Source organism: Rhinichthys klamathensis, unplaced genomic scaffold, assembly GCF_029890125.1.
Source record: "Rhinichthys klamathensis goyatoka isolate OS25496 unplaced genomic scaffold, OSU_Roscu_1.1 h1tg000037l_1, whole genome shotgun sequence".
NCBI lineage: Eukaryota > Metazoa > Chordata > Actinopteri > Cypriniformes > Leuciscidae > Rhinichthys > Rhinichthys klamathensis.
In genome coordinates, this window is record NW_026606585.1 from 299,327 (window position 1) to 320,724 (window position 21,398).

Below are 21,398 nucleotides of genomic sequence, written 5' to 3' on the forward strand. Positions count from 1 at the left end.
GAACAATTACTTTATTTACTGATGTAGATGACTAAATTAACTATCTGATAACGGCATACAATAATGGCAGTTGTTATAGTTATTGCATTTTGGATGAAATGTTCAAGCAGAGCAGGTTCTAAAAAACTGAGAACGAATCAAATCTGCAGTAAATATATACATTTATAATTTGTCTGGATTCAACTGAATTACTGCTCAAAAGCTAACATGGTTCATCAAACATTTTTATTAGGTAAACTATTTTATACAATAAGAGTGATTTCAACATTCAACATAGCGAAATTGTTCTAAGAACTAAGGGTCTATCAATAAATCAATAAATAAAGATTATAGATGAACGTAAATAAGGTCACTGTTATTCCTCTTTTATTTCTGGTTGAGTCTTCTCTGTCTTCTCTTGTTTCTCCTTCACCTGGGCCTGCATCTCTTTCCTTGTAGCAAGTATTGCACTTTGTAGGGATGCAATCTCAGCTGAGAGAGTGATGACTGGGGGAAGGAAAATGTGCTTTAGTTACATAAAGTGTGCTTTAGTTACATAAAGTGTTAACAGTTAAATAAACCCAAAATACAGGAAATAACATTTCCCTAAAAACAAAAAAATTGTGCTGAAATAATACTTCAAATTTAAGCCACACAGCAAATGTGCACCAAAGCACAATATTTTAATATAATGCACAGGGATCAAATAAAATATAGCATAAGCAAGCCATAGTTATAGAAGACATCACAAAAGAGCGCACCCTCTTTAAAAGCAGACTGAGCTTGTTTCAGACTTTGTGGTACAAGGATCCCAAACCACTTCAAAGGTTCTCTGTGCTCGGGTGTGGATGATTCTGCCTTTGTTTTTACTTGAGGGTCTGTCTCTTCTTCCTCCTCTTTAACCCCCTTTTGTTTGGTATTTATTCGCCTCCTAAGACCTGAAACATTCAATGATTTTGTCACAAATCGTACAATTCCTCTTTACAGTTGTAGGTCCCTAAATGTATCATATAAATGGTATGGTAAAAAATGGGCAACACTGTGGAAAGATTCTAAATAAATCAAAAATTAATATGTTCAAGGGATAGTTTACCCAAACATAAAAATTCCCTCATTTATTACTCACCCTCATGTCGTTCCAAACCAGCAAGACTTTCATTCATCTTCGAAACACAAATGGAGATATTTTTAATGAAATCTGAGCGATTTCTGTCGCTCCATTGACAGCTAGGCAACTACCACATTGACACTTCAAAAAGCTCATAAAGAGATCGTAAAACTAATTCATATGAATTGAGTGGTTTAGTTTCATTTTCTGAAGAGACAATCATTTTCTATGATGAACAGATTGAATTTAGGCTTTTTTTCACATATAAACATTGATCAGCGAACATAAACAAAACCTCAACCGAACCTGCTTGTCGCACGAGAACAAACCTCTGCGTAACACACGAGAATGAAACTCATTGGTTCTTGCGGAAGCTCAAACGTGCTGCGTAACACGAGAATGAACCTCATTGGTTCTTGCGGAAGCTCAAACGTGCTGCGTAACACACGAGAATGAACCTCATAGGTTCTTGAGGAAGCTCAAACTGTTGTGTAACACACGAGAGTGAACCTCATTGGTTCTTGAGGAAGCTCAAACTGTTGTGTAACACACGAGAGTGAACCTCATAGGTTCTTGAGGAAGCTCAAACTGTTGTGTAACACACGAGAGTGAACCTCATTGGTTCTTACGGAAGCTCAAACGTACTGCATAACACGAGGATGAACCTCATTGGTTCTCGCACGTTAAGCAAACATGCTTGAGCTTCCGTTTCTACAACTAATGTGTGAGTTGATGAATGTTTAGCTATATGTGATAGGGCTGGATAAAAAATATCGACTTCTCGATTCTCATTTTTACGAACCGATATCGTTTCTTAAATCCAAAGAATCGATTAGGCTAGTCATCCTGTTTTCAGTTGATGAATTAATGGAACATTGTAGCGCCCATCCTATCCAATAAATCGCAATAATCTTTGTGCTTTGTTACTACTGATATGAAACAAAGTCTCAGATTTGAAATTATGTCGGTCCATTTTTTTTACGAAATTCAAAAACATAAATACCGTTTTGGTGCTGTGGCGTGAGATCGCTCTGGCGCAGCGGAGCTCAGCTCAAGAGAAGTAGCAGCGCATGCACATGATCTTCTCTTCCGCCTTAATAATACCAGTTACAGCGCGAAATAAACATGAATGAGCATCTGAAAGTGTGTTAAAAGATAGAGTACAACTTATCGAAATCCGTATAATATCACATGGAATCGCTCAATCCGTGTTTCAACCGTGGAAAGACGCCAGTAAAACAGCTTGTAAACAATGTCATGTAACTTCACATTTACCTCAGAAAAAATATATCCAGTGACCATAAACTCGTTAGTCAGCTAGAAAAATTAGCTCTAGAGAGGAGCATTTTGCTTAACATATGCACCATATTACATATTCATTATCATTTTTTAATGTTCTTCAATATTTAATGCATGTTTGAATAAATCTGGCAAGTTTATATGACAGCCACCATTTAAATGTTTAAATTCCATATAACTTTATTATTATAAAAATAAATAAGTGTAATTTAAGTGTTTGTATACAAATCAGTTCATTTTTACCTTCAATATTATAGGCTAATGAATTATAGTAGGCTACAACTGACTCCCATAGCATTAGTTAAGAGATTTGTTTTTCTTGAGAACATTTGCGATGTATTGTACCTGATATAAAAAATAATCAATATTGAATCGAATCAGAATCGAATTGCAAGCTTGTGAATCGAAATCGAATCAAATTGTGAAATTTGTGTCAATACTCAGCCCTAATATGTGAATAAAAGCCTAAATTCAATCTGTTTAGCATATAAAGCGATCATGTCTCTTCAGAAAATTTTAAACCACTCAATTCGTATGGATTAGTTTTACAATCTTTTTAAGAGATTTTTGAAGCGTCAAAGTGTCGCTATGGAAATTGCTCAGATTTCATAAAAAAATATATTCATTTGTCTTTCAAAGATGAACAAAAGTCTTATGGGGAACGACATGAGGGTGAGTAATTAATTACAGAATTTTCATTTTGGGGTGCGCTAACCCTTTAATTTACAAGTCAGCAAGTCATGCCTACCCGTGTCTTTCGCACCAATGTCTTCTACTGTGTTATTTTTCAGTTCTTCTGTTTTTTTCTTTCTTCTCTCACATTTGAACTCAGCTGTTCCACCTTCCAACAAGCTGTTATTAAGGCAAGCACATGGATATATATATATATATATAAATATATAAATATATATAATTAAAACTTATGCACAAGCGAATATTTAAATGCATATGATGACATACGGACCTGGCTTCAACGTGAACAAGCGGCTCCATCTCACTAGCGTACTGCAGAGCGGATACTTGCTTATTTCCCATTGAATAACGTGTCTTGGCAATAGAAAACCATCCCTGTGTAACAAAAATAAGGGAATTATATTCAGAATAAATACAAATGAAAATGTTTTGTGTACAACCCGCAATTGAAAAGGTTTGATTCCATCCATTAAATCCGTAAGTGTAATTTCACGTTTCACCTCTTCTATAAGGGAATTGAGTTTAAGTCGCTTTTCCTCAAGAGTCTCGAGCTGGTCCATGAAAAGCAGCAACTGCTCGTCCAAACGAAGATGTTGATCAGCACGCATTTCTGTCGTTTTATTCGACTAGATAGACGGTAGAAAACAATCAGAATCAGATATATATTCCTGTTGAACGCTATCAGGGAGATGTTTAGAACCTTTACCGGTCATGTGACAAGAAGTCACATGACATCAGTTCGATTTGTTACGTTGAGATTGCGTAGGTTAGTATGATTTCTGTGAATACTATATATACTTTACACAATTTAATATTATCTGTCTGTGCTTTCTGATGAAATCATTATTCAAGCACGTATATAATTTACACAAAATATTACCCAAACGATTGAGTTGTAATAAATATGTAATATTAGATATTTACTGAATTTGCTGAATATCTTGCTTGAAAATAATATCTCGTTTTTTGTTTTGTTTATTGTAATAGTGCATACGATACTTACGGCAAAAAAAAAAAAAAAAAAAAAAAACTTTGCTTCCCATACCGGGAGTCGAACCCGGGCCGCCTGGGTGAAAACCAGGAATCCTAACCGCTAGACCATATGGGAGTTATACACTACTGCGAAAGCAGACGATTTAAAGCAACATCTATAGACCAATTTCCAGCCGACGTCACAGTTACGTCACAGCGCTAGCTGGTGGCAGAACAAAGGGAAAACTGGAGGCGGTGAATACAAACCAGCACAGATTCGGCTACAAAATAAGGATCTTAAATTATTCTTATTATTATTAAATGTCATCTTGTTGTGTTGTTGGGTGCAAGAATCAATGAAACATTAATATGCTTCATCTGCAATTTTTTATTTCTAGAAAATATTCACCTCATTAAAATTGCACCGTAATGTCACTCTTTACATTGTCGTCTTCATGGCGCTGGCTAGGCAGAACTGCGGATCGTACACACACGTCTTGCACATCACCATTCAGCACATAGTTATAGGCATCTAAAGATTTATATGCCCTCCGTTTCTCTATCAGGTTGGTGTAGATGTCAGGCCACTCAACCGGAGGTAGCATTAACGTTAATCCTGTCAGATCCTCAATGAGTGTACGGGTCAGCCAATCTGGTTCCGTCCGTTAAAATTAACTTTTGCAAATAACAATCGCGGTCCTGGACAGTGAGTGACCTTGCACATTAAGATAAAATCGGATTTTCTCCTGTCATTGTTAAAAACAAGCTAACAAAACTTGCAGACTTTACGTTAGTGAAGCGGCCAGAGGGATCGTTCTGCCACCACCTAAGCTCCGCCCACATAAAAACGTCACCATGTTTACCAACTGAAAATTGGTCTATATATACAAGCTTCTAAATAAAGTGTGTATTTGTCATAGTGGCCGACACTCATGTTCATTCTTTCAATATCGTATCCAGCGTTGCAAAAGTTGATTAAACTTAAAGCTCGTTGGCAGAATTTCACATTATTTTCACTAGCCACTCTAAATATGCAAACATGCTGCGTTGTTGTATGATGGTAAATTGTTGAGTTAGTACTAAAAATAATAGTTGGCAAAAAAAGGTAGCACTAGTGTTCTCATGTATCACTAAAATAAAAACTAGAAAACTGAATAAACAATTCAGTTTTTGCATACATATTGAAGCCCTATTCCTCTACTCACAATCACCACCTCCGGTAGCTCGCCGTGATCGTATAGTGGTTAGTACTCTGCGTTGTGGCCGCAGCAACCCCGGTTCGAATCCGGGTCACGGCAGGGATAAGTCCCTATCACGGCTTAGGAGTGTGATTTTTTTCCCTCTATTGTTAGTTTCACTTTGTCATGCCTCATTTTACTAAAAAATTATAAAGACAAAACGTATTAATTCACAAAATGTGCATTTCAAGAGCACACTTTTCGCAGTCAGATGTGATCGACGACCATAGACTGTAAAATATAGGTGACGACATGCATGTTCCGAGGAGATCGTCCAACTGCAAGGCTTGTAAATATCACGAGGGGTTGTTCCTCCCACAGAGGCTAATGGTGATTTGGTAGCGAGAATCACGTGGGCTTACAGTAGGATGAGACTCGGTGGCGCGATGTTTCTGCTATTTGATTATGTAGTTCCATAGAGCAGATATTAACACGGTTCATTTCCGCGTTCACCAGCTCCAAGAGGAGAGTTATATGTAACATAGAGAGCGAATTTTCAAACGCGGGAAATAATCACATTTCTAGGATATTCCACAACTCATCACAAAGTAAGTACAGGCGTATCAAGCCAAATCGATTGTATTATGTTATTGCCACGTTATCTGGTGCAAACATGTACCTTTAGATTAGGAGTTAGTTTTTGTGATGCTACCATTTATAAATTTTGTCTCATAAATGTTTTTTTCCCCGTTCTTCCACCTTTCCAGATGTTGAAGGAAGCAGAAACTATAAATCATCCCTATTGGCCACGCAACCTGTCTATTCCCAACTATGTGGCTAATGATCGTTCAATGTCAGAGATTCTCATATTCCTGTTCTCTGTGTCTGGGATACTGCTGCTTGCCACCTGGTCATTGACTGGGCGTAAGGTGTCTGGGAGCAGGCTTAGCGGAGGGAGAAGGTTAGCTCTGTGCTGGTTCACTGTGTGCGGCTTCATCCACGGGGTCATCGAGGGATGGTTCTCTTTATACTACACTATCATTCCTGAAGACCAGAGTTTCCTTTCTCAACTGTGTGAGTGAGGTTCATTTGAACCTTTTGAAACCTAAGTCTATTTGACTTAGTTTATCATTAGTATGTTTTGAGATAATAGTTTGATACTTTTCTCCCTTAATGTCCCATGAACATTATCATTACAAAGACCTAAATTTTTCATGCACAGTCCAAGAATTGTGAACATAAGCTGAGTTCAAGTCCCCTCCTGGGAAGTTCGTATTTACGAGTTGTGAAGTCCTAATGCTGTCTTTACATGCTATCGGAAATGTCCTACTTCCCACGAGCTCGTCATGTTCAAGTGCCCTGATGTCGGAAAGACTAGGAATCATGGAGGACACCAGGTTTATTCTTGCCTATTTCTTGGGGAAATCTTATTAAAGCCAACATTTTTTTGAAGATATTTAATTCTTAATAAAATGTAGCGTCCCATTCGTTGACAGTGGTACAAACATTCACTACGCTTTCTAGATAGTCAGCTTGACCACATTTTGGAATTTAGGTTAAGTACAGGCTATTTTCACTGTGTATAAAACATACAATATGCTTCAAACGATTATTCATATATATATATATATATATATGCACTATTTTAATGTCAAGACAAGTTAATGTAGCTAAAGAATCGCAGTCACAGCATCAATCTTTCTCCCCTCCCCATGTTTAACGTCCGTCTAACTTGGGAACTTGGGTATCAAATTGGTCTCAGAGATTCCCAGTGGTAAATACAACTTGATTTACTAGAAAACTAGGATTTGCTTCTAGAAAACAAATTTTTACGATAGCACGTAAAGGTGACGTAATTACGACGTTAGGTGTTGGTCGGAGCAAGATGGTATAAAGCTCGTTTCCGCCACTGAATAAAAAATAAAAAAGGTAATTGCAACTTTTTTTCTCACAATTGTGAGATATAAACACAATTCTGACTTCTTTTCTTACAATTGTGAGTTATACGTAAACTCACAATTGTGAGAAAAGTTAAATTTTATATCTCGCAATTCTGACTTTTATTGCGAGATAAAAAGTTGCAATTACTTTTTATTTTTATTTATTCTGTGGCGGAAACAAGCTTCCATAAAATGACGATGTACCCTTTCTACAATTTTTTTTAATTTTAAATCTTTAATTTATAGAAGTGCTGCAAATTGAATCATTGTATTCTATCATAATTATAGAATTTATAATTATAAATATATGTTGTATTTTGTACATAAAATTCGATAGTTTTATTGTAAATTAACAAAAAGTAATTTTTACAACAAATTTACCTAAGACGCTGCAAATATTGCATCCAGTTTGCAGTCTCCCACTCACATTATTTATACGTTTGAATACCGAAATTGCTTTTTCATCCTATATAGGGAAAGAATATTCCAAAGGAGACAGCAGATATGCAATGTAAGTTACACACGTTTGTAGGTTTAGGCATTAAAAATGAGTCTATAGATTGCATTATAGCTAAACTTCTTTTATGGGATCTTCTTTTCAGAGCGGATAATTTCACAGTTAGTATGGAGACAGTGACCGCGTGCCTGTGGGGTCCTTTCAGCATATGGATTGTTCTGGCCTTCCTTTATAACAGTTCTTATAGATTTGTCCTGCAGCTCATCGTATCTCTAGGTAAGACATGTGTCATCCTACTGCATATGGAATTGTAAATATTTATGATATAGTTATTTATTCCACATCTTGTCAACTTGAGAAACAATGTGTTTTAGAGGGAACAATTCAGTAATGTCCAACATTACTTGCAGGTCAGCTGTATGGTGCAGTCCTCTACTTCTTCACTGAACACAGAGATGGATATATTCACAGCGAATATGGTCACCCCATCTATTTCTGGTTCTACTTTGTGTTTATGAATATTTTGTGGATTGTCATCCCTCTCATTCTTATAGCAGACTCGTGGTGTCAGCTATCTACCTGTCAATCCATGTTTGATAAAGCAGCACAAAAAGGGAAGTCTAAAAGAAGCTAGACCAGTAGAAAATAGAAGGAATATGGAAAAGAAAAGAACTGAAATTCTGTACAGTTCTTCATAACATATACAATATGTTGAGATATATTTTAATAATGTAATTTTATAATATTACAGCGATTCGCTCATAGAAGAAAATTGAAAAAGCTTGAAGTGTAATGTGTCATATTCATTACATTAATGAAAATATGATGTTGATTAAATGCTCATAATACCAACAGGATTGTGTCATATTTATCTCTGTTGCTCTATATCGATTCTCTCTGCCCGGGTGACTTTATGTTCTAATAAGCTGATCCAATTCTGCTCATATCACTGTCACCTGGCTGGTCACTTTTCAAGAGCCACACACAATGAGAGCGGGTGCCTAAAATAAGGGGTACAGCTTTTTATCATTCTACAATGGACAATTTAATCTTCTTTGAATATGTGCATTTTGTATTTAAAATGAAAGTCACTTCACCAAACAGTGTTTGTCTCTGAGCTCTAAAAACGAAGCTTGATCTGGTCTTTATAAGAACTTCTATATTTTTCTAATTCTGTCTTGCTTGGCTTAGTGAGCATTTCATGACATGGTGATTATATGGCAAATTTTTCCTTGATGTTAAATCATTTGATTTTATTATATACCCATCAATTAATGCACAATTGCCTTGTGTTGGCTTTGTGGAGATTTATATAGGTCCTTCTAAAAAAAAATTAGCATATTGTGATAAAGTTAATTATTTTCCATAATGTAATGATAAAAATTAAACTTTCATATATTTTAGAGTCATTGCACACCAACTGAAATATTTCAGGTCTTTTATTGTTTTAATACTGATGATTTTGGCATACAGCTCATGAAAACCCAAAATTCCTGTCTCAAAAAATTAGCATATCATGAAAAGGGTCTCTAAACGAGCTATTAACCTAATTATCTGAATCAACTAATTAACTCTAAACACCTGCAAAAGATTCCTGAGGCTTTTAAAAACTCCCAGCCTGTTTCATTACTCAAAACCGCAATCATGGGTAAGACTGCCGACCTGACTGCTGTCCAGAAGGCCATCATTGACACCCTCAAGCAAGAGGGTAAGACAGAAAGAAATTTCTGAACAAATAGGCTGTTCCCAGAGTGCTGTATCAAGGCACCTCAGTGGGAAGTCTGTGGGAAGGAAAAGGTGTGGCAAAAAACGCTGCACAACGAGAAGCGGTGACCGGACCCTGAGGAAGATTGTGGAGAAGGACCGATTCCAGACCTTGGGGGACCTGCGGAAGCAGTGGACTGAGTCTGGACTAGAAACATCCAGAGCCACCGTGCACAGGCGTGTGCAGGAAATGGGCTACAGGTGCCGCATTCCCCAGGTCAAGCCACTTTTGAACCAGAAACAGCGGCAGAAGCGCCTGACCTGGGCTACAGAGAAGCAGCACTGGACTGTTGCTCAGTTTTGCATGTCATTCGGAAATCAAGGTGCCAGAGTCTGGAGGAAGACTGGGGAGAAGGAAATGCCAAAATGCCTGAAGTCCAGTGTCAAGTACCCACCGTCAGTGATGGTCTGGGGTGCCATGTATGCCATATATGAAAGTTTAATTTTTATCATTACATTATGGAAAATAATGAACTTTATCACAATATGCTAATTTTTTTAGAAGGACCTGTGTATATATATATATATATATATATATACACTATCGTTCAAAAGTTTGGGGTCGGTACGATTTTAAATACTTTTAAAATAATTCTCTTCTGCTAACCATGGCTGCGCTTATTTGATTAAAAATACAACAAAAACCAGTTATAGTATTAAATATTATTCCTGTGTAAATCAGCTGTTTTCTGTGTGAATATATAGTAAAGTGTAATTTATTCCTGTGATCAAAGCTGAATTTTCAGCATCACCAGTGTCAGTGTCTTCAGTGTCAAATGATCCTTCACAAATCAGTATAATATGAGGATTTGATGCTCAAGAAACATTTATTATTATTATCAATGTTGAAACAGTTGTTGGTCTGTCAGTTGTACATTTTTTTTTTTTTTTTTTTTTAGGATTCTTTGATGAATAGGAAGTTCAAAAGACTTTTGTAACATTATAAATGTCTTTACTGTCACTTTCGATCAAATTAATTATTCCTTGATAAATAAAAGTATTAATTTCTTTCCTCCAAAAAATAAAAATAAAATTCTCACTAACCCCAAGCTTTTGAACGGTAGTGTATATATATATAAAACACTACATAAGAGTTTGTAGAATAATGATGAAATAATATGATTTTTTTAAGAATCAAAATGCCGAAACCCGGGATCGAACCAGGGACCTTTAGATCTTCAGTCTAACGCTCTCCCAACTGAGCTATTTCGGCTGTGAGGACCCCTACTGGACTGGAGCCATAATTTTTTGACAGTTACTAGTCCTCATTTTTAATACTATTCAGAAACACACCATTCATTTTCATTCCCAAAAGACAATTTTAGAAATGAAATCATGTATGGCATTTAATTCACATGTCCTACTCCTAGGAGGACTTGATCTTCAAGATCAAGACGACACAGTCATTTAAAATTATACAAAATAACACAAAGTGAAAAATAAGTGGTATTATGGGGTTACGGAAACACCAGGCAGTTACCATGATAAATACACAATAGTAACATAACATGGACAGATAATGAAACATATAGCTAGTTAAGTAATATACAGGCCGCTCCTCCGCATTTGCGCGAGCATGACAGGACAGGAAAGTTCGTTTTTCTGAAGTGAGAGACTTTATTTATTTCGTAACATCAAGTTACGGAAATAACGTTATAATAATGACACTGACATATAGTCTGACAACATCTTATTCTGACCGCAGTTACTCAATAAGGACAACGAGTTTTTCTAAGGCATTTACTTAAATGGAGACTGACATAAAAGTCAACAGCTTTCACTCACGTCATTCAAAATAAAAGTCTTGATTCAGAAAAAAAAAATTGTTTCCTTGACTGCACCATTCTCTGACTGCCCACTCCGCGACCCATTCAAAACCATAGACATAATAAATTTGCAACAAGCAAAGAAATCTACTGGTGGTTTTCTATCGCCCTCTACAGGAAAAGCGAGGGGCGAACTTATACATTATAGTTTTACTCTGAGCTTAACACAAGAGGTCGCTCTTTCATAATGTTTGAAACAGCCCTCAAAAGTGAGCTGCATTGAATCATAAATTCCTATCAGGAATTACTAAGGGTTTAGGTTCATTTTGTCACCTTTCCCGCTTAAGATTAAAAAAATTATAATTCTACTTGGCAAAATGTGTGATAATATTAAAAAAGAATTGCATCAAGTAGGCTATTGGTGTATTTGTATAAATGTTTTTGACAAAGTGTAGCTTTTTCTTTTAGCAATGTATATAGAGTGCTGCCAGGGGTGACGTATTTTTGTAGGTCAAAATCCAAAACTTAGTTAACATTTTAGTATTTCCGGTTCCATTGTCCTGAAGGTTTTTGGTCAAATGCCTGAAATAAGGTCTTGAAGGTATGTGAAAGATATTTTCACGTTTTATTCTACCGCATAAAATACATCAGTAATATCCCTTGTGATGTTATAAAAAGCTTTAATTGTCTTGAAAAAGGCAGTCGCTAACAAGTGGCTAAATGGGACTGCATGGGTTGCCGGGGACATTAAACGTTATCACGGCGAAAAGGAAAAATTCACTAGTCCACTTTCACAGTTTATAATCATGTTCTTCCAAACTATTCCAATTTAAACTTTCAGAGAAAATGGTTTTAAATCAAGACCGAAAGAGTTGTGGCTTTTACCTCTGCCAATTACATTCAGGCTTCAATTCATAAAAACATTGTGCTCATTTTTATGAAGAACAGGGGTCTCATTTATAAAGCGTGCGTACGCACAAAACGGGGCCTGAAACGTACGTACGCCAGTTTCCACGCAAAGGCGGTGATCTATAAAAAACAAACTTGACGGGAGAATGTGCGCACCTTTAAGCAAACTTTGAGCCGTGCGTACGCACGTTTTGGAGACGGAGCAGTTTGGCGACACCGATGGTGAGCTGGAGCTAAATGTCTTTTTGGTCACTTTTAGACCGAAATCTAAAGAAAATTATACATACAGTATACAGAAAGATAATACAAATATAATTCCACTCACCAAGCCTATCACATGAAGCAAACATCCATCCCTTTTTAAATGTCCATCCCTTTGTTAAATATCCACCCCTTTGTTCTTTCGTGAAACTGACGCAACCTATCTAAAACTGTAAATCTTTATTATAATCATAAATACAGTGTTCTGTGAAATATGTTCACAATAACAGTTTAAATAAATAAAACTATGTTTTACTTCTGATATAAACATATAGATTAAATATGCAATTCTGATTAATGGAGTTAGACATTTAAATTACATTAAATCATTACTGAGAAGTTACAACATTTTTTTATATTCAATAAATAAATATTTATATTATTTTATATTATTTATATATGTTGTGGATGCAATGCTTTCAAACACTTTTCCTCTGGCATGCTGTGTTTTAATGTTTTAACTACAGAGATAATTGCTTATCATGATAATAGCAGATTGTCTGAGAAAATAGTTTCGTGCAAATAACGCACTACAAGGTCTATCTGTTTCCATTAAAAATATAAATCAATTAAAAATACTCTTTGGCCAGTGGAAAAGATTGAGAAAAACTTTCTCTGAAATGTATTTTACACTATTTGATTTATTTATTCAAAAACAAGGCAAGGATATAGGCTACTAAATTATTTTTTATTAATGTAACTAATGTGACGGCACATCCGTATTTCATATTTTCCAAATGTCTTGTACCGTTAAACATGTTATCACGTGGATGAATAATCATATGCAAATGATATGCAGAAGAGGATATGCATAGTAAAACTAGGTGTTGTAAGCTCCATATATGGTTGTTTCGGGGAGGAGACGCATGTGCGCACATTCTTCCGCTGACTGGGATTTATAAAGTGAATTCTGCGCAGGTTCTGGCGTACGCACGGTTTTATAAGTCAGAATATTTGTTTGCGTACGCCATTTTTGGCTTTCGGACGCACGTACACTTTTAGTAAGGATTCTACGGACAGTTTTATAAATGAGACCCCAGATGTTTAAAAAACAGAGAGAGAGAGAGAGCTTAGTACAGACTGCAGGCCTTTCAGTTTGCATTCAAAAAATGTTAACATTTAATCTCAATTAATGCCATGTCTTATTAGGTTGTTCCTTTAGAGTGTCTATGCAACATCTACATCAATTACTAAAAAATAAAGCATAAAAACAAAAACTTTTCGTCCCTGGGTGGGCTCGAACCACCAACCTTTCGGTTAACAGCCGAACGCGCTAACCGATTGCGCCACAGAGACTAGTGGTCATGGCCACTGGTATGTTTCAATAAGAAGAAACGTTTTCTGTCTAAAAGCCTGAAACACATATAAATCACACATTATGAAGATGAATTGCGCAAAAAGCAATTCTGAGGTCCCGAGTCCTTCATGGGAACGTTGGTCTGAGGTCCCGAGTCCTTCATGGGAACATTGCTTTGTAGTAGGTGTAGTTACACTGAACTTGACACTAGATGTCGCTCTTTAATAATGCATGAGGAATAAAATAACCACATAGTGGAATTCTAAGTTACATTTGTAACAACTTACATTTGTAACAACTTGCATGTCATGCCTGTCAGGCCTAATGCATGTTTAAAATCATGACTAACTGCCCAAGATACATACTATCAATTCATAACAGTGCATTATTGTACACTGAGTACTGCGAATTAAGAGTAAATGTTATTTAGGCTTTGTATTCAATGGTATAGCCATCTGTCTTTGAGGGTAAACGTGTATAAACTAAAATCAGTAATACTTTCAGATTCACTGAGATTATCTATTGGCTAGGAAGGATTACTAACTGCAGACCTACCTGATTGCACTCATTAAATGTAGAGAGACATCACTAATGAACCACTAGAAGGCGCAACAGTAAATTTCTGAAAAAGTGTTGTGAATAAATGTTGCTGTGTCAATGCAACATTTACACCAATTACTAAAAAATAAAGCATAAAAACAAAAGCTTTTCGTCCCTGGGTGGGCTCGAACCACCAACCTTTCGGTTAACAGCCGAACGCGCTAACCGATTGCGCCACAGAGACTGGTGTGTCCTTCTCGAATGATTCCACAAGAAGAACAACCAGAAAAAACATAGAATTATATATACATAAATGATATACCTTGTTTCAATACATACCACTTCTAGCAGGGGGCTTGCAGGGTTGCCAGTAAAGGTAGTTCAAATAGCTTTTATCTGTAAACAAAGAGAGTGAATTTATTTTTTTTATTTTTTCAGTCAAATAACCATAGCTCCTCATACCTCCAGAGAGTACTGTGGCCAGTTGCATAAACTGCTTTGACTAGTCTTAAAACTTAGGCATCTAATTTTTTTTCCATCAAGACTGGTCCTAACTTTGTAAAGTCAGTTACATAAAAAGGTAGATCGGTCTACTTTGAATTGAAAAATTAAGAATAATAACCCCTAATTACTAGTTGGTCATACAGTCTTAAAATAGAGGCTGAGTTTATGCAACTCTCCACTAAGCACATCATCTTAAGAAGTTTTATTTGCAATTTTTTTAATAGCAAACTTCATTTCAGCTCATATAACGACTTCTTTGCAATTAATGTGAACGTGTCTTCCAGGTTGGTTTGGGTATGTGTCAAATTATCACATCTTATTTTTTATCATTTAATTTACGAATAGGCCAAAAAGTTGTTTGTTCGGGTGTTCTTTTATTGATGGTCTTATATACAGCGAATTAATTAGTTAAGTATTATTAAGTAATATTTGTTAAACCAAACTCTTAAACTCGTAATAACTGAAACAAACAACAATGGCTCAACACATGGCGAGTGTGGCGGTGAAGTAGCTGCTACATGTTGACTGACTCTGAAAAGGGCGGCGACGGGGTCTGGAAAACGTGTTTGGAAACCGTCATTATTTCCAATCCCCTTTAGTCATTTTCCAATTGGGGGTGGTAGTGGCGAAGAAATTATGCCACTTTAAACATTATGAGGAAATGAAATGAGAAATGATAACACTGCAAATAAAAATAAATAAAAAACAACAACATGAGGTGTATGTATTAATGTATTTTGTTTTATGCCGTTTACGCTTATTAAAACAGTTTCTATTTGTCATTGAGAATACATCCTCAGGACATGCAGAACGTTTTCTTGTCATCGGGTATTGGTTCATTTCCGACATTTCAAAGTTTACTGTCCGTGCTGGGCCGCCATTACAATCGTATATTAATACTCTATCTATATTAATAACAACTTTCCCTGAAATGCTATTATGTCTAGACTATTACTTACTCTATTACTTGTCACATTGTAGCTGAGTTTTTTTTAGTTTTTTAGTTATACAACCAGTTCTCGTCACACACGTCACCACAGAGCAACATCACTGTAATAACCGAATTAATAGATTGTTGTTGTTGTTTTACACTTAGTTGGGGTACAAGAATCTTACCTCTCCAATTATCTTTTGCTTTGCAGAGATTACAAACGTAGTTATTCTTCTGGTTTTATTCGTTGTCATCTGGATCTGTCTAATGTGAACGTAGCGAGGAGGCGTCGTGTGATTGGCCGCCTCCACCTGAAGAATGTGATGTCATTGGCTACGCAATTACGGTAACTCGTTAAAAACGCTTTTAAATTTTATAGTCATAAGAAAAATAAAATAATAGAGTATAGCCTAATTTTTGTATTATAATATAATTTGAAATTATTCTGCAAATCTTAAAATGATTAAAAACAAAAGATTCAATGATTGCATTATATATCATTATATTATCTTAAATATTCTAATGACATTTTGTTTGAAATGGGTAATGCTATGCCTTATGTTTGTTAATAAAAAAAACTATTAGCAATAAAAAACAGATTTTTTTATAAATCACATTGTTTAATGTCATTTTATGTAAGAATGAGTTATACTTGGCATTTTATCATTTTCTACAGCAGTTATAAATCCAGAATAAAAAAAAAAACATTTGTTTAGAACAAAACATCAAAGCAGTATATTCTTATTTTACAAAAATAAACAAAAAGAATTTAAGTACATTCAGTAAATGTCTTAAGTAGCCTCATGACTTTCAAGTTTATGTAGATTTCAACATTAACAAATTACAACATTGAACATTTAAGATAGTATATCCATACAGTAAAGAAGTTTTAAAAACTAAAATTGGGCTGCAAGGAAGGACCAAAAACATAACTTATGGGCACTTTACAGTAATCAGTTTCACAATATAATTTTTATAATTCTGTTTTCTGTATTTGCTAACTTTCAGTTATTTCCTAGTTAAACATCTTGCTCAGCCTTTGACCAAGTTTACTGTTTAGGTCTTTTAATTGGGAGTTCACTTGTTTCAGAGCAGTACGAGCTGATGCAGAATCCGGTTGGAGTTCAAGAATCTTTCCAAAGGCCATGCGGGATTCCTCCAGTTCGCCCAGCTGCATGCAAGCTTGCCCAAGCCGGTACCAGGCTTTAGTGCTCTTTGGGTTCAGCTCGGTGGCCTTGGTACTGCTGTCTCTGGATTTACCAAGCTGGCCTAACTTAAGTTGGCATAAAGAGAGATTGCAGTGAAGCTCTGCTTTTACATTTTTGTACTCTTCCTCAGTTGGAATGGAGGAATCATCAGCACTTTCTGCCAGCTCATTTTCTTTATCATAGCATGGTGTCAAAGCTGCATCATTATCATCTCCATCCACACCTTCTTTAGACGTCTCGTCTACTGGGTTTCCTCTTGTCTGGCCGTTTAAAGTTATTGCCAGCTTTACAGCTCTGCAATAGCAGTCTGCCGCACCCCAGATATCTCCCTTCCCAAACCGTTGACCACCCCTCTGCTTGTGAGACAGCACCCAAGCCCACTTTTCTCCAGGTGTCATCTGCCAAGACTCCTGCCCAGGGGTTAAAGAGTGAAGCTGAAGAGTAAAGCAGTCGGCCTGCTGTAACAATCCTTGCCCTGTTGTATTTTCAATCTGGGTACCATTAGCATCACCGCATGCTGCTTTGGAGTTCTTTGTATTCCAGGCACTTATTGTGAACTGCAATAAAAAAAAAATGTTTATAGATGAGAACATCACATTTTCTCATGATAAACATAATATATAATAGCTGACATGAAACGGAAGTTGCAATAGTCTTTGCTTCACTATTGTGATGTATATCTAGAGATGCACCGGTCGACCGGCCATCGATCGGAACCGGATGGTTTTTACTCTAAACACTCGAAGACTCGATTTTGTTTTATTTTGGCCGATCTCTGTTCTGGGCTTGCACACAAACTGCATTGGAATAATTTCCCAAAATGTAATTTGTGTGGAAATACTATGAACTGTTATATCTGTGAACTGTGAAATCTGTTAACACAGGCCAGAGATAGAAAATGCTGAAAACGGACACAAAGAGCACAGACGCGTCAGCAGAGAAAAAAACTGTACCAGGCACAGCAAGCTCATTGTTTGCGATGTTTAAAATATTTTGAATTGGGTGTGGAGTTCATATGAATGTATCTCTGAAGGCTGAATTTCGATTGCATTTTCTTTTCCACTACCTCCGTATAAATGCGTATTAAAGTAGTTTATAAGCACCACCCACTGTCAGAGAGTGAATTAGCATTTTCATTCAGTCTGTCTGCTGTTGTTTTGTGTAGGTTTTTTTTATGTAGCATCATTTCAGAAATCTAAAGTCAGACCACTCTTTTTTTTTCTTTAAATCTTGAAATTATACAATCTAATTTAAATCAAAAACAACTGCTCATGCTACCTGTGTGCAGCATCTTTGTTTGGAGCGTGATTAAAATGCAGTGGTTGCCTCTAATTACAAATGGATACAGTTTGGCCCAAAAAACTACAAATAAATTAGCTTATTCAAAGAAAGAAAGAAAATCAGCATCCGGTATCGGAATCAGAATCGGCCAAGAAAAATCATGATGGTGCATCCCTACTTATATCTGAGTGAAACGGTTTCTGGAAGAAAAAAAAAACTAGGGCAGGACTTGATTTCATCCTCGGGAGTTTATTGGATCATAGGTAGTTGGGCGTTGCTAACTATATGGACGCTTTTCTGAATGCCAGTTTGCAGTCCTTTGTGGAGGATAAATGGGTCATTCCATGTCAAATCAAACAAATTTTGGAAACTTTTTGTTAGTATTTTTTCTGGAGAAAGACAAACACAAATAGTGATGAAAGCCAAAATATTAAATGTCATGAATGTATATTGACAGAGTAATCCACTATTTTATAGAGGGGGTCAAAAAATGACAATTTTCCCCTGGGTTTTGGAGCCAAATTACAGGGGGGTAAAAATGATGTTAGAAAGATGGCAGCATCAATATTTTATTTTTACGCAGAGATTGGTAGGTCTATTAGTTAAATCTGTTTACTTTAGCAATCTTTGTTGCATAATGGTGACTGTTCAAAAATAACTTTTGTCTTTTGCCCCAAGTTTGCATGACTGTAACTCAATAAGTATTGAAGCTATCTTAATATCCTTTTAGATTGTGGTTTTTAACAAACTTTTCTTTTAAAACTTAATTTTCAAGGCCCTTTGTGGCTCAATCCCATAGATATGGGGACCCATTTTCAATGGTCAAAACCAAATGTGATTCACTTTGCACACAGCTGATACTTATAGTATTTAAAGAGGAATGTCTGAAATAAATTATGTTGAAACTAGAAATGTATCTTGTTTCCATCTTTCAAAATAATTACATACAACATCCCACTCTGAGTGCCAAAAATACACTGAAATGGTCAAGTTTAGAAATGGCACATTAACTTGCTTCTCTCAAATGTGTATTTATAAGAATTTGTATTTGAATCCGTTTCAGGGATATATTTGGAAGAAGGGATTTTTTCATGAAGCTTCTGAAGCTACTAAGAGTTCAAATATACAGTATCATAACTACATGTTACCACATTGACATCCCAATATCTCTGGGATTGAAACAAATAGAGGCTTAAAAATTAAGATTCCAAAAGAAAAAGATTCTAAAATTATATTAAGATATATTTAATACTTCTTGAGTTACAGACATGTAAACCTCAGAAAAAAATATGTTTTTTTGGCACTCAGAGAGGTATGTTGTATGCAATTAATTTGATTTGAGGGAAACAAGATACATTTTTAGTTTCAACATTATTTGTTGTTCAGATATTACTCTTTAAAAGAAAACAGTATCAGATGTATGCAAAGTGACCCACATTTGGTTTTTGACCATTGAAAATGTGTAGAATTTACTCATGGAGCTGCATTAGGATCTCCATATCTCTGGGACTGAACTATATAGGGCATTTAAAATGAGGATACTAAAAGAAAAGTTTGTTAAGATCCAGGATCTAAGAGGATATTAAGATATATTTAAAAGCTTTTTGAGTTACATGCATGCAAACTCACCATTGGCATAATACAACAAAGATTGCTAAAGTAAACAGATTTAACTAATAGACCTACCAATCTCAGCGAAAAAAATAAAATAATAATATATTCAACAATACATGTCACTTTACAGTAAAATATTGTTAAAATTGTGTTTTAGTATAAGTGAATATTTTTGATTTGCCTTACCTCACACATCTCTCCAGCCCTCATCCCTTCCAGGCAGCCCTCAGTAATGTCACACTGTCCTTCGCCCATGCGCAACACGAACCACTCATCCAGTTGGACCTGCAGTATAGAGTCCTGCGAGCGGGGATATGAGGAGGCTTGCTCGCTAGAATCAACGCTAGCTGTTGATTCTTGCTCTTGAGAAGCAGTATGCAGTGTGTTTTCCCCTGTAACAGTCTTTCGCCGCACCTTGACCTTACATAGTGACCCCATCATAGGCGTGCTGTCCCCTCGTTGTCTTTCTCTAAGCCACCTTCGGCGCACCTCCCACAGACCACCGGGACACGCGGAGATCCATGACGTCTCAGCGGGGAAATGATCAGGCACTTGGAATGTTGTCATGACGAAGAGTTCTAAAAGACCTAAAAATAACAATTATTATTTGATGGAATAAATAACTGCAGACTACAGGGAATGCTATCAGGAGACCTGTTAGCACTGTGATGCAAAGTCTTTTGCACTTATCTTAAACCTAGCGCATCAATAGCTTCAGGCATGCATGAGTATTTAAAACAGAACACGTTTATAATGACACATTAGTTAACTCTTTAGTTATTAGGAAACATTAGTGTACCTACTTTAGTGATGGTTGTTGCTGTCAGACTCTCTTTCTTCTTCCACAGCAAATATCTCACAATGAAAGCCTTCAATCGCCCTCTACAGGTGCGGCATGGAATGAACGTCTACTTTGTTTACACTTGTACTTTGAGTTTGACTTGTTTACACGGTTTCATAGACAAGGCTAATCCCAGACTAATGGGAAAATACATGTTTGAGCGGTTTTAACGGAAAGCAACTTGAAGTCTCATTGTTTTGTCTGAAGATGCACACCAGTAATTGTTTTTTTTTCCTAAGACATGTTTAAAAAAGCTACTTAAATAACTAAGGCCTAATCCTGACTTAATCTAAGCCCTGTCTGTGAAGCCAGACCCAGATGTCGTTATTTGGGGCCAAAAAGTATGACTGAACTGAACAGGACAACAGTTAAGATGACTGAACTGAACAGGTCAACAGTTAAGATGACTGAACTGAACAGGACAACAGTTAAGATGACAGAACTGAACAGGACAACAGTTAAGATGACAAAACTGAACAGGACGACAGTTAAGATGACAGAACAAGACGACAGTTAAGATGACTGAACTGAACAGGACGACAGTTAAGATGACTGAACTGAACAGGACGACAGTTAAGATGACTGAACTGAACAGGACGACAGTTAAGATGACTGAACTGAACAAGACGACAGTTAAGATGACTGAACAAGACGACAGTTAAGATGACTGAACAAGACGACAGTTAAGATGACTGAACTGAACAAGACGACAGTTAAGATGACTGAACAAGACGACAGTTAAGATGACTGAACAAGACGACAGTTAAGATGACTGAACAGGACAACAGTTAAGATGACTGAACAGGACAACAGTTAAGATGACTGAACTGAACAAGACGACAGTTAAGATGACTGA

The 21,398-nt window shown here is 36.2% G+C and overlaps 3 protein-coding genes and 5 non-coding genes across 8 annotated transcripts; 2 read left to right on the forward strand and 6 right to left on the reverse strand.

Annotated features, from left to right (window-relative positions):
* Nucleotides 1-203: 203 nt before the first annotated feature.
* ccdc115 (coiled-coil domain containing 115) lies at nt 204-3,721 on the reverse strand. Its single transcript, XM_056246403.1, has 5 exons — nt 3,580-3,721; nt 3,351-3,454; nt 3,135-3,238; nt 741-917; nt 204-486 (listed from the first exon to the last, which is right to left on the reverse strand). Exons 1-5 carry the CDS (start codon nt 3,685-3,687, stop codon nt 356-358), a joined length of 624 nt encoding a protein of 207 aa, XP_056102378.1. The 5' UTR covers nt 3,688-3,721; the 3' UTR covers nt 204-355.
* Nucleotides 3,722-4,115: 394 nt separating this feature from the next.
* trnae-uuc (transfer RNA glutamic acid (anticodon UUC)) lies at nt 4,116-4,187 on the reverse strand. Its single transcript has one exon. It is a non-coding gene; the product is annotated as a tRNA-Glu (tRNA).
* Nucleotides 4,188-5,277: 1,090 nt separating this feature from the next.
* On the forward strand, nt 5,278-5,349 carry trnah-gug (transfer RNA histidin (anticodon GUG)). The gene has a single exon. It is a non-coding gene; the product is annotated as a tRNA-His (tRNA).
* A 306-nt stretch (nt 5,350-5,655) lies between these two features.
* ebp (EBP cholestenol delta-isomerase) lies at nt 5,656-8,570 on the forward strand. The gene is made up of 5 exons (XM_056246402.1): nt 5,656-5,837; nt 5,997-6,303; nt 7,644-7,680; nt 7,772-7,902; nt 8,037-8,570. Exons 2-5 carry the CDS (start codon nt 5,997-5,999, stop codon nt 8,258-8,260), a joined length of 699 nt encoding a protein of 232 aa, XP_056102377.1. The 5' UTR covers nt 5,656-5,837; the 3' UTR covers nt 8,261-8,570.
* A 1,960-nt stretch (nt 8,571-10,530) lies between these two features.
* Nucleotides 10,531-10,603, reverse strand: trnaf-gaa (transfer RNA phenylalanine (anticodon GAA)). The gene has a single exon. It is a non-coding gene; the product is annotated as a tRNA-Phe (tRNA).
* Nucleotides 10,604-13,548: 2,945 nt separating this feature from the next.
* Nucleotides 13,549-13,622, reverse strand: trnan-guu (transfer RNA asparagine (anticodon GUU)). Its single transcript has one exon. It is a non-coding gene; the product is annotated as a tRNA-Asn (tRNA).
* Nucleotides 13,623-14,333: 711 nt separating this feature from the next.
* Nucleotides 14,334-14,407, reverse strand: trnan-guu (transfer RNA asparagine (anticodon GUU)). The gene has a single exon. It is a non-coding gene; the product is annotated as a tRNA-Asn (tRNA).
* Nucleotides 14,408-16,193: 1,786 nt separating this feature from the next.
* Nucleotides 16,194-20,530, reverse strand: fkbpl (FKBP prolyl isomerase like). Its single transcript, XM_056246404.1, has 3 exons — nt 20,501-20,530; nt 19,888-20,288; nt 16,194-17,363 (listed from the first exon to the last, which is right to left on the reverse strand). Exons 2-3 carry the CDS (start codon nt 20,266-20,268, stop codon nt 16,614-16,616), a joined length of 1,131 nt encoding a protein of 376 aa, XP_056102379.1. The 5' UTR covers nt 20,269-20,288; nt 20,501-20,530; the 3' UTR covers nt 16,194-16,613.
* Nucleotides 20,531-21,398: the final 868 nt, after the last annotated feature.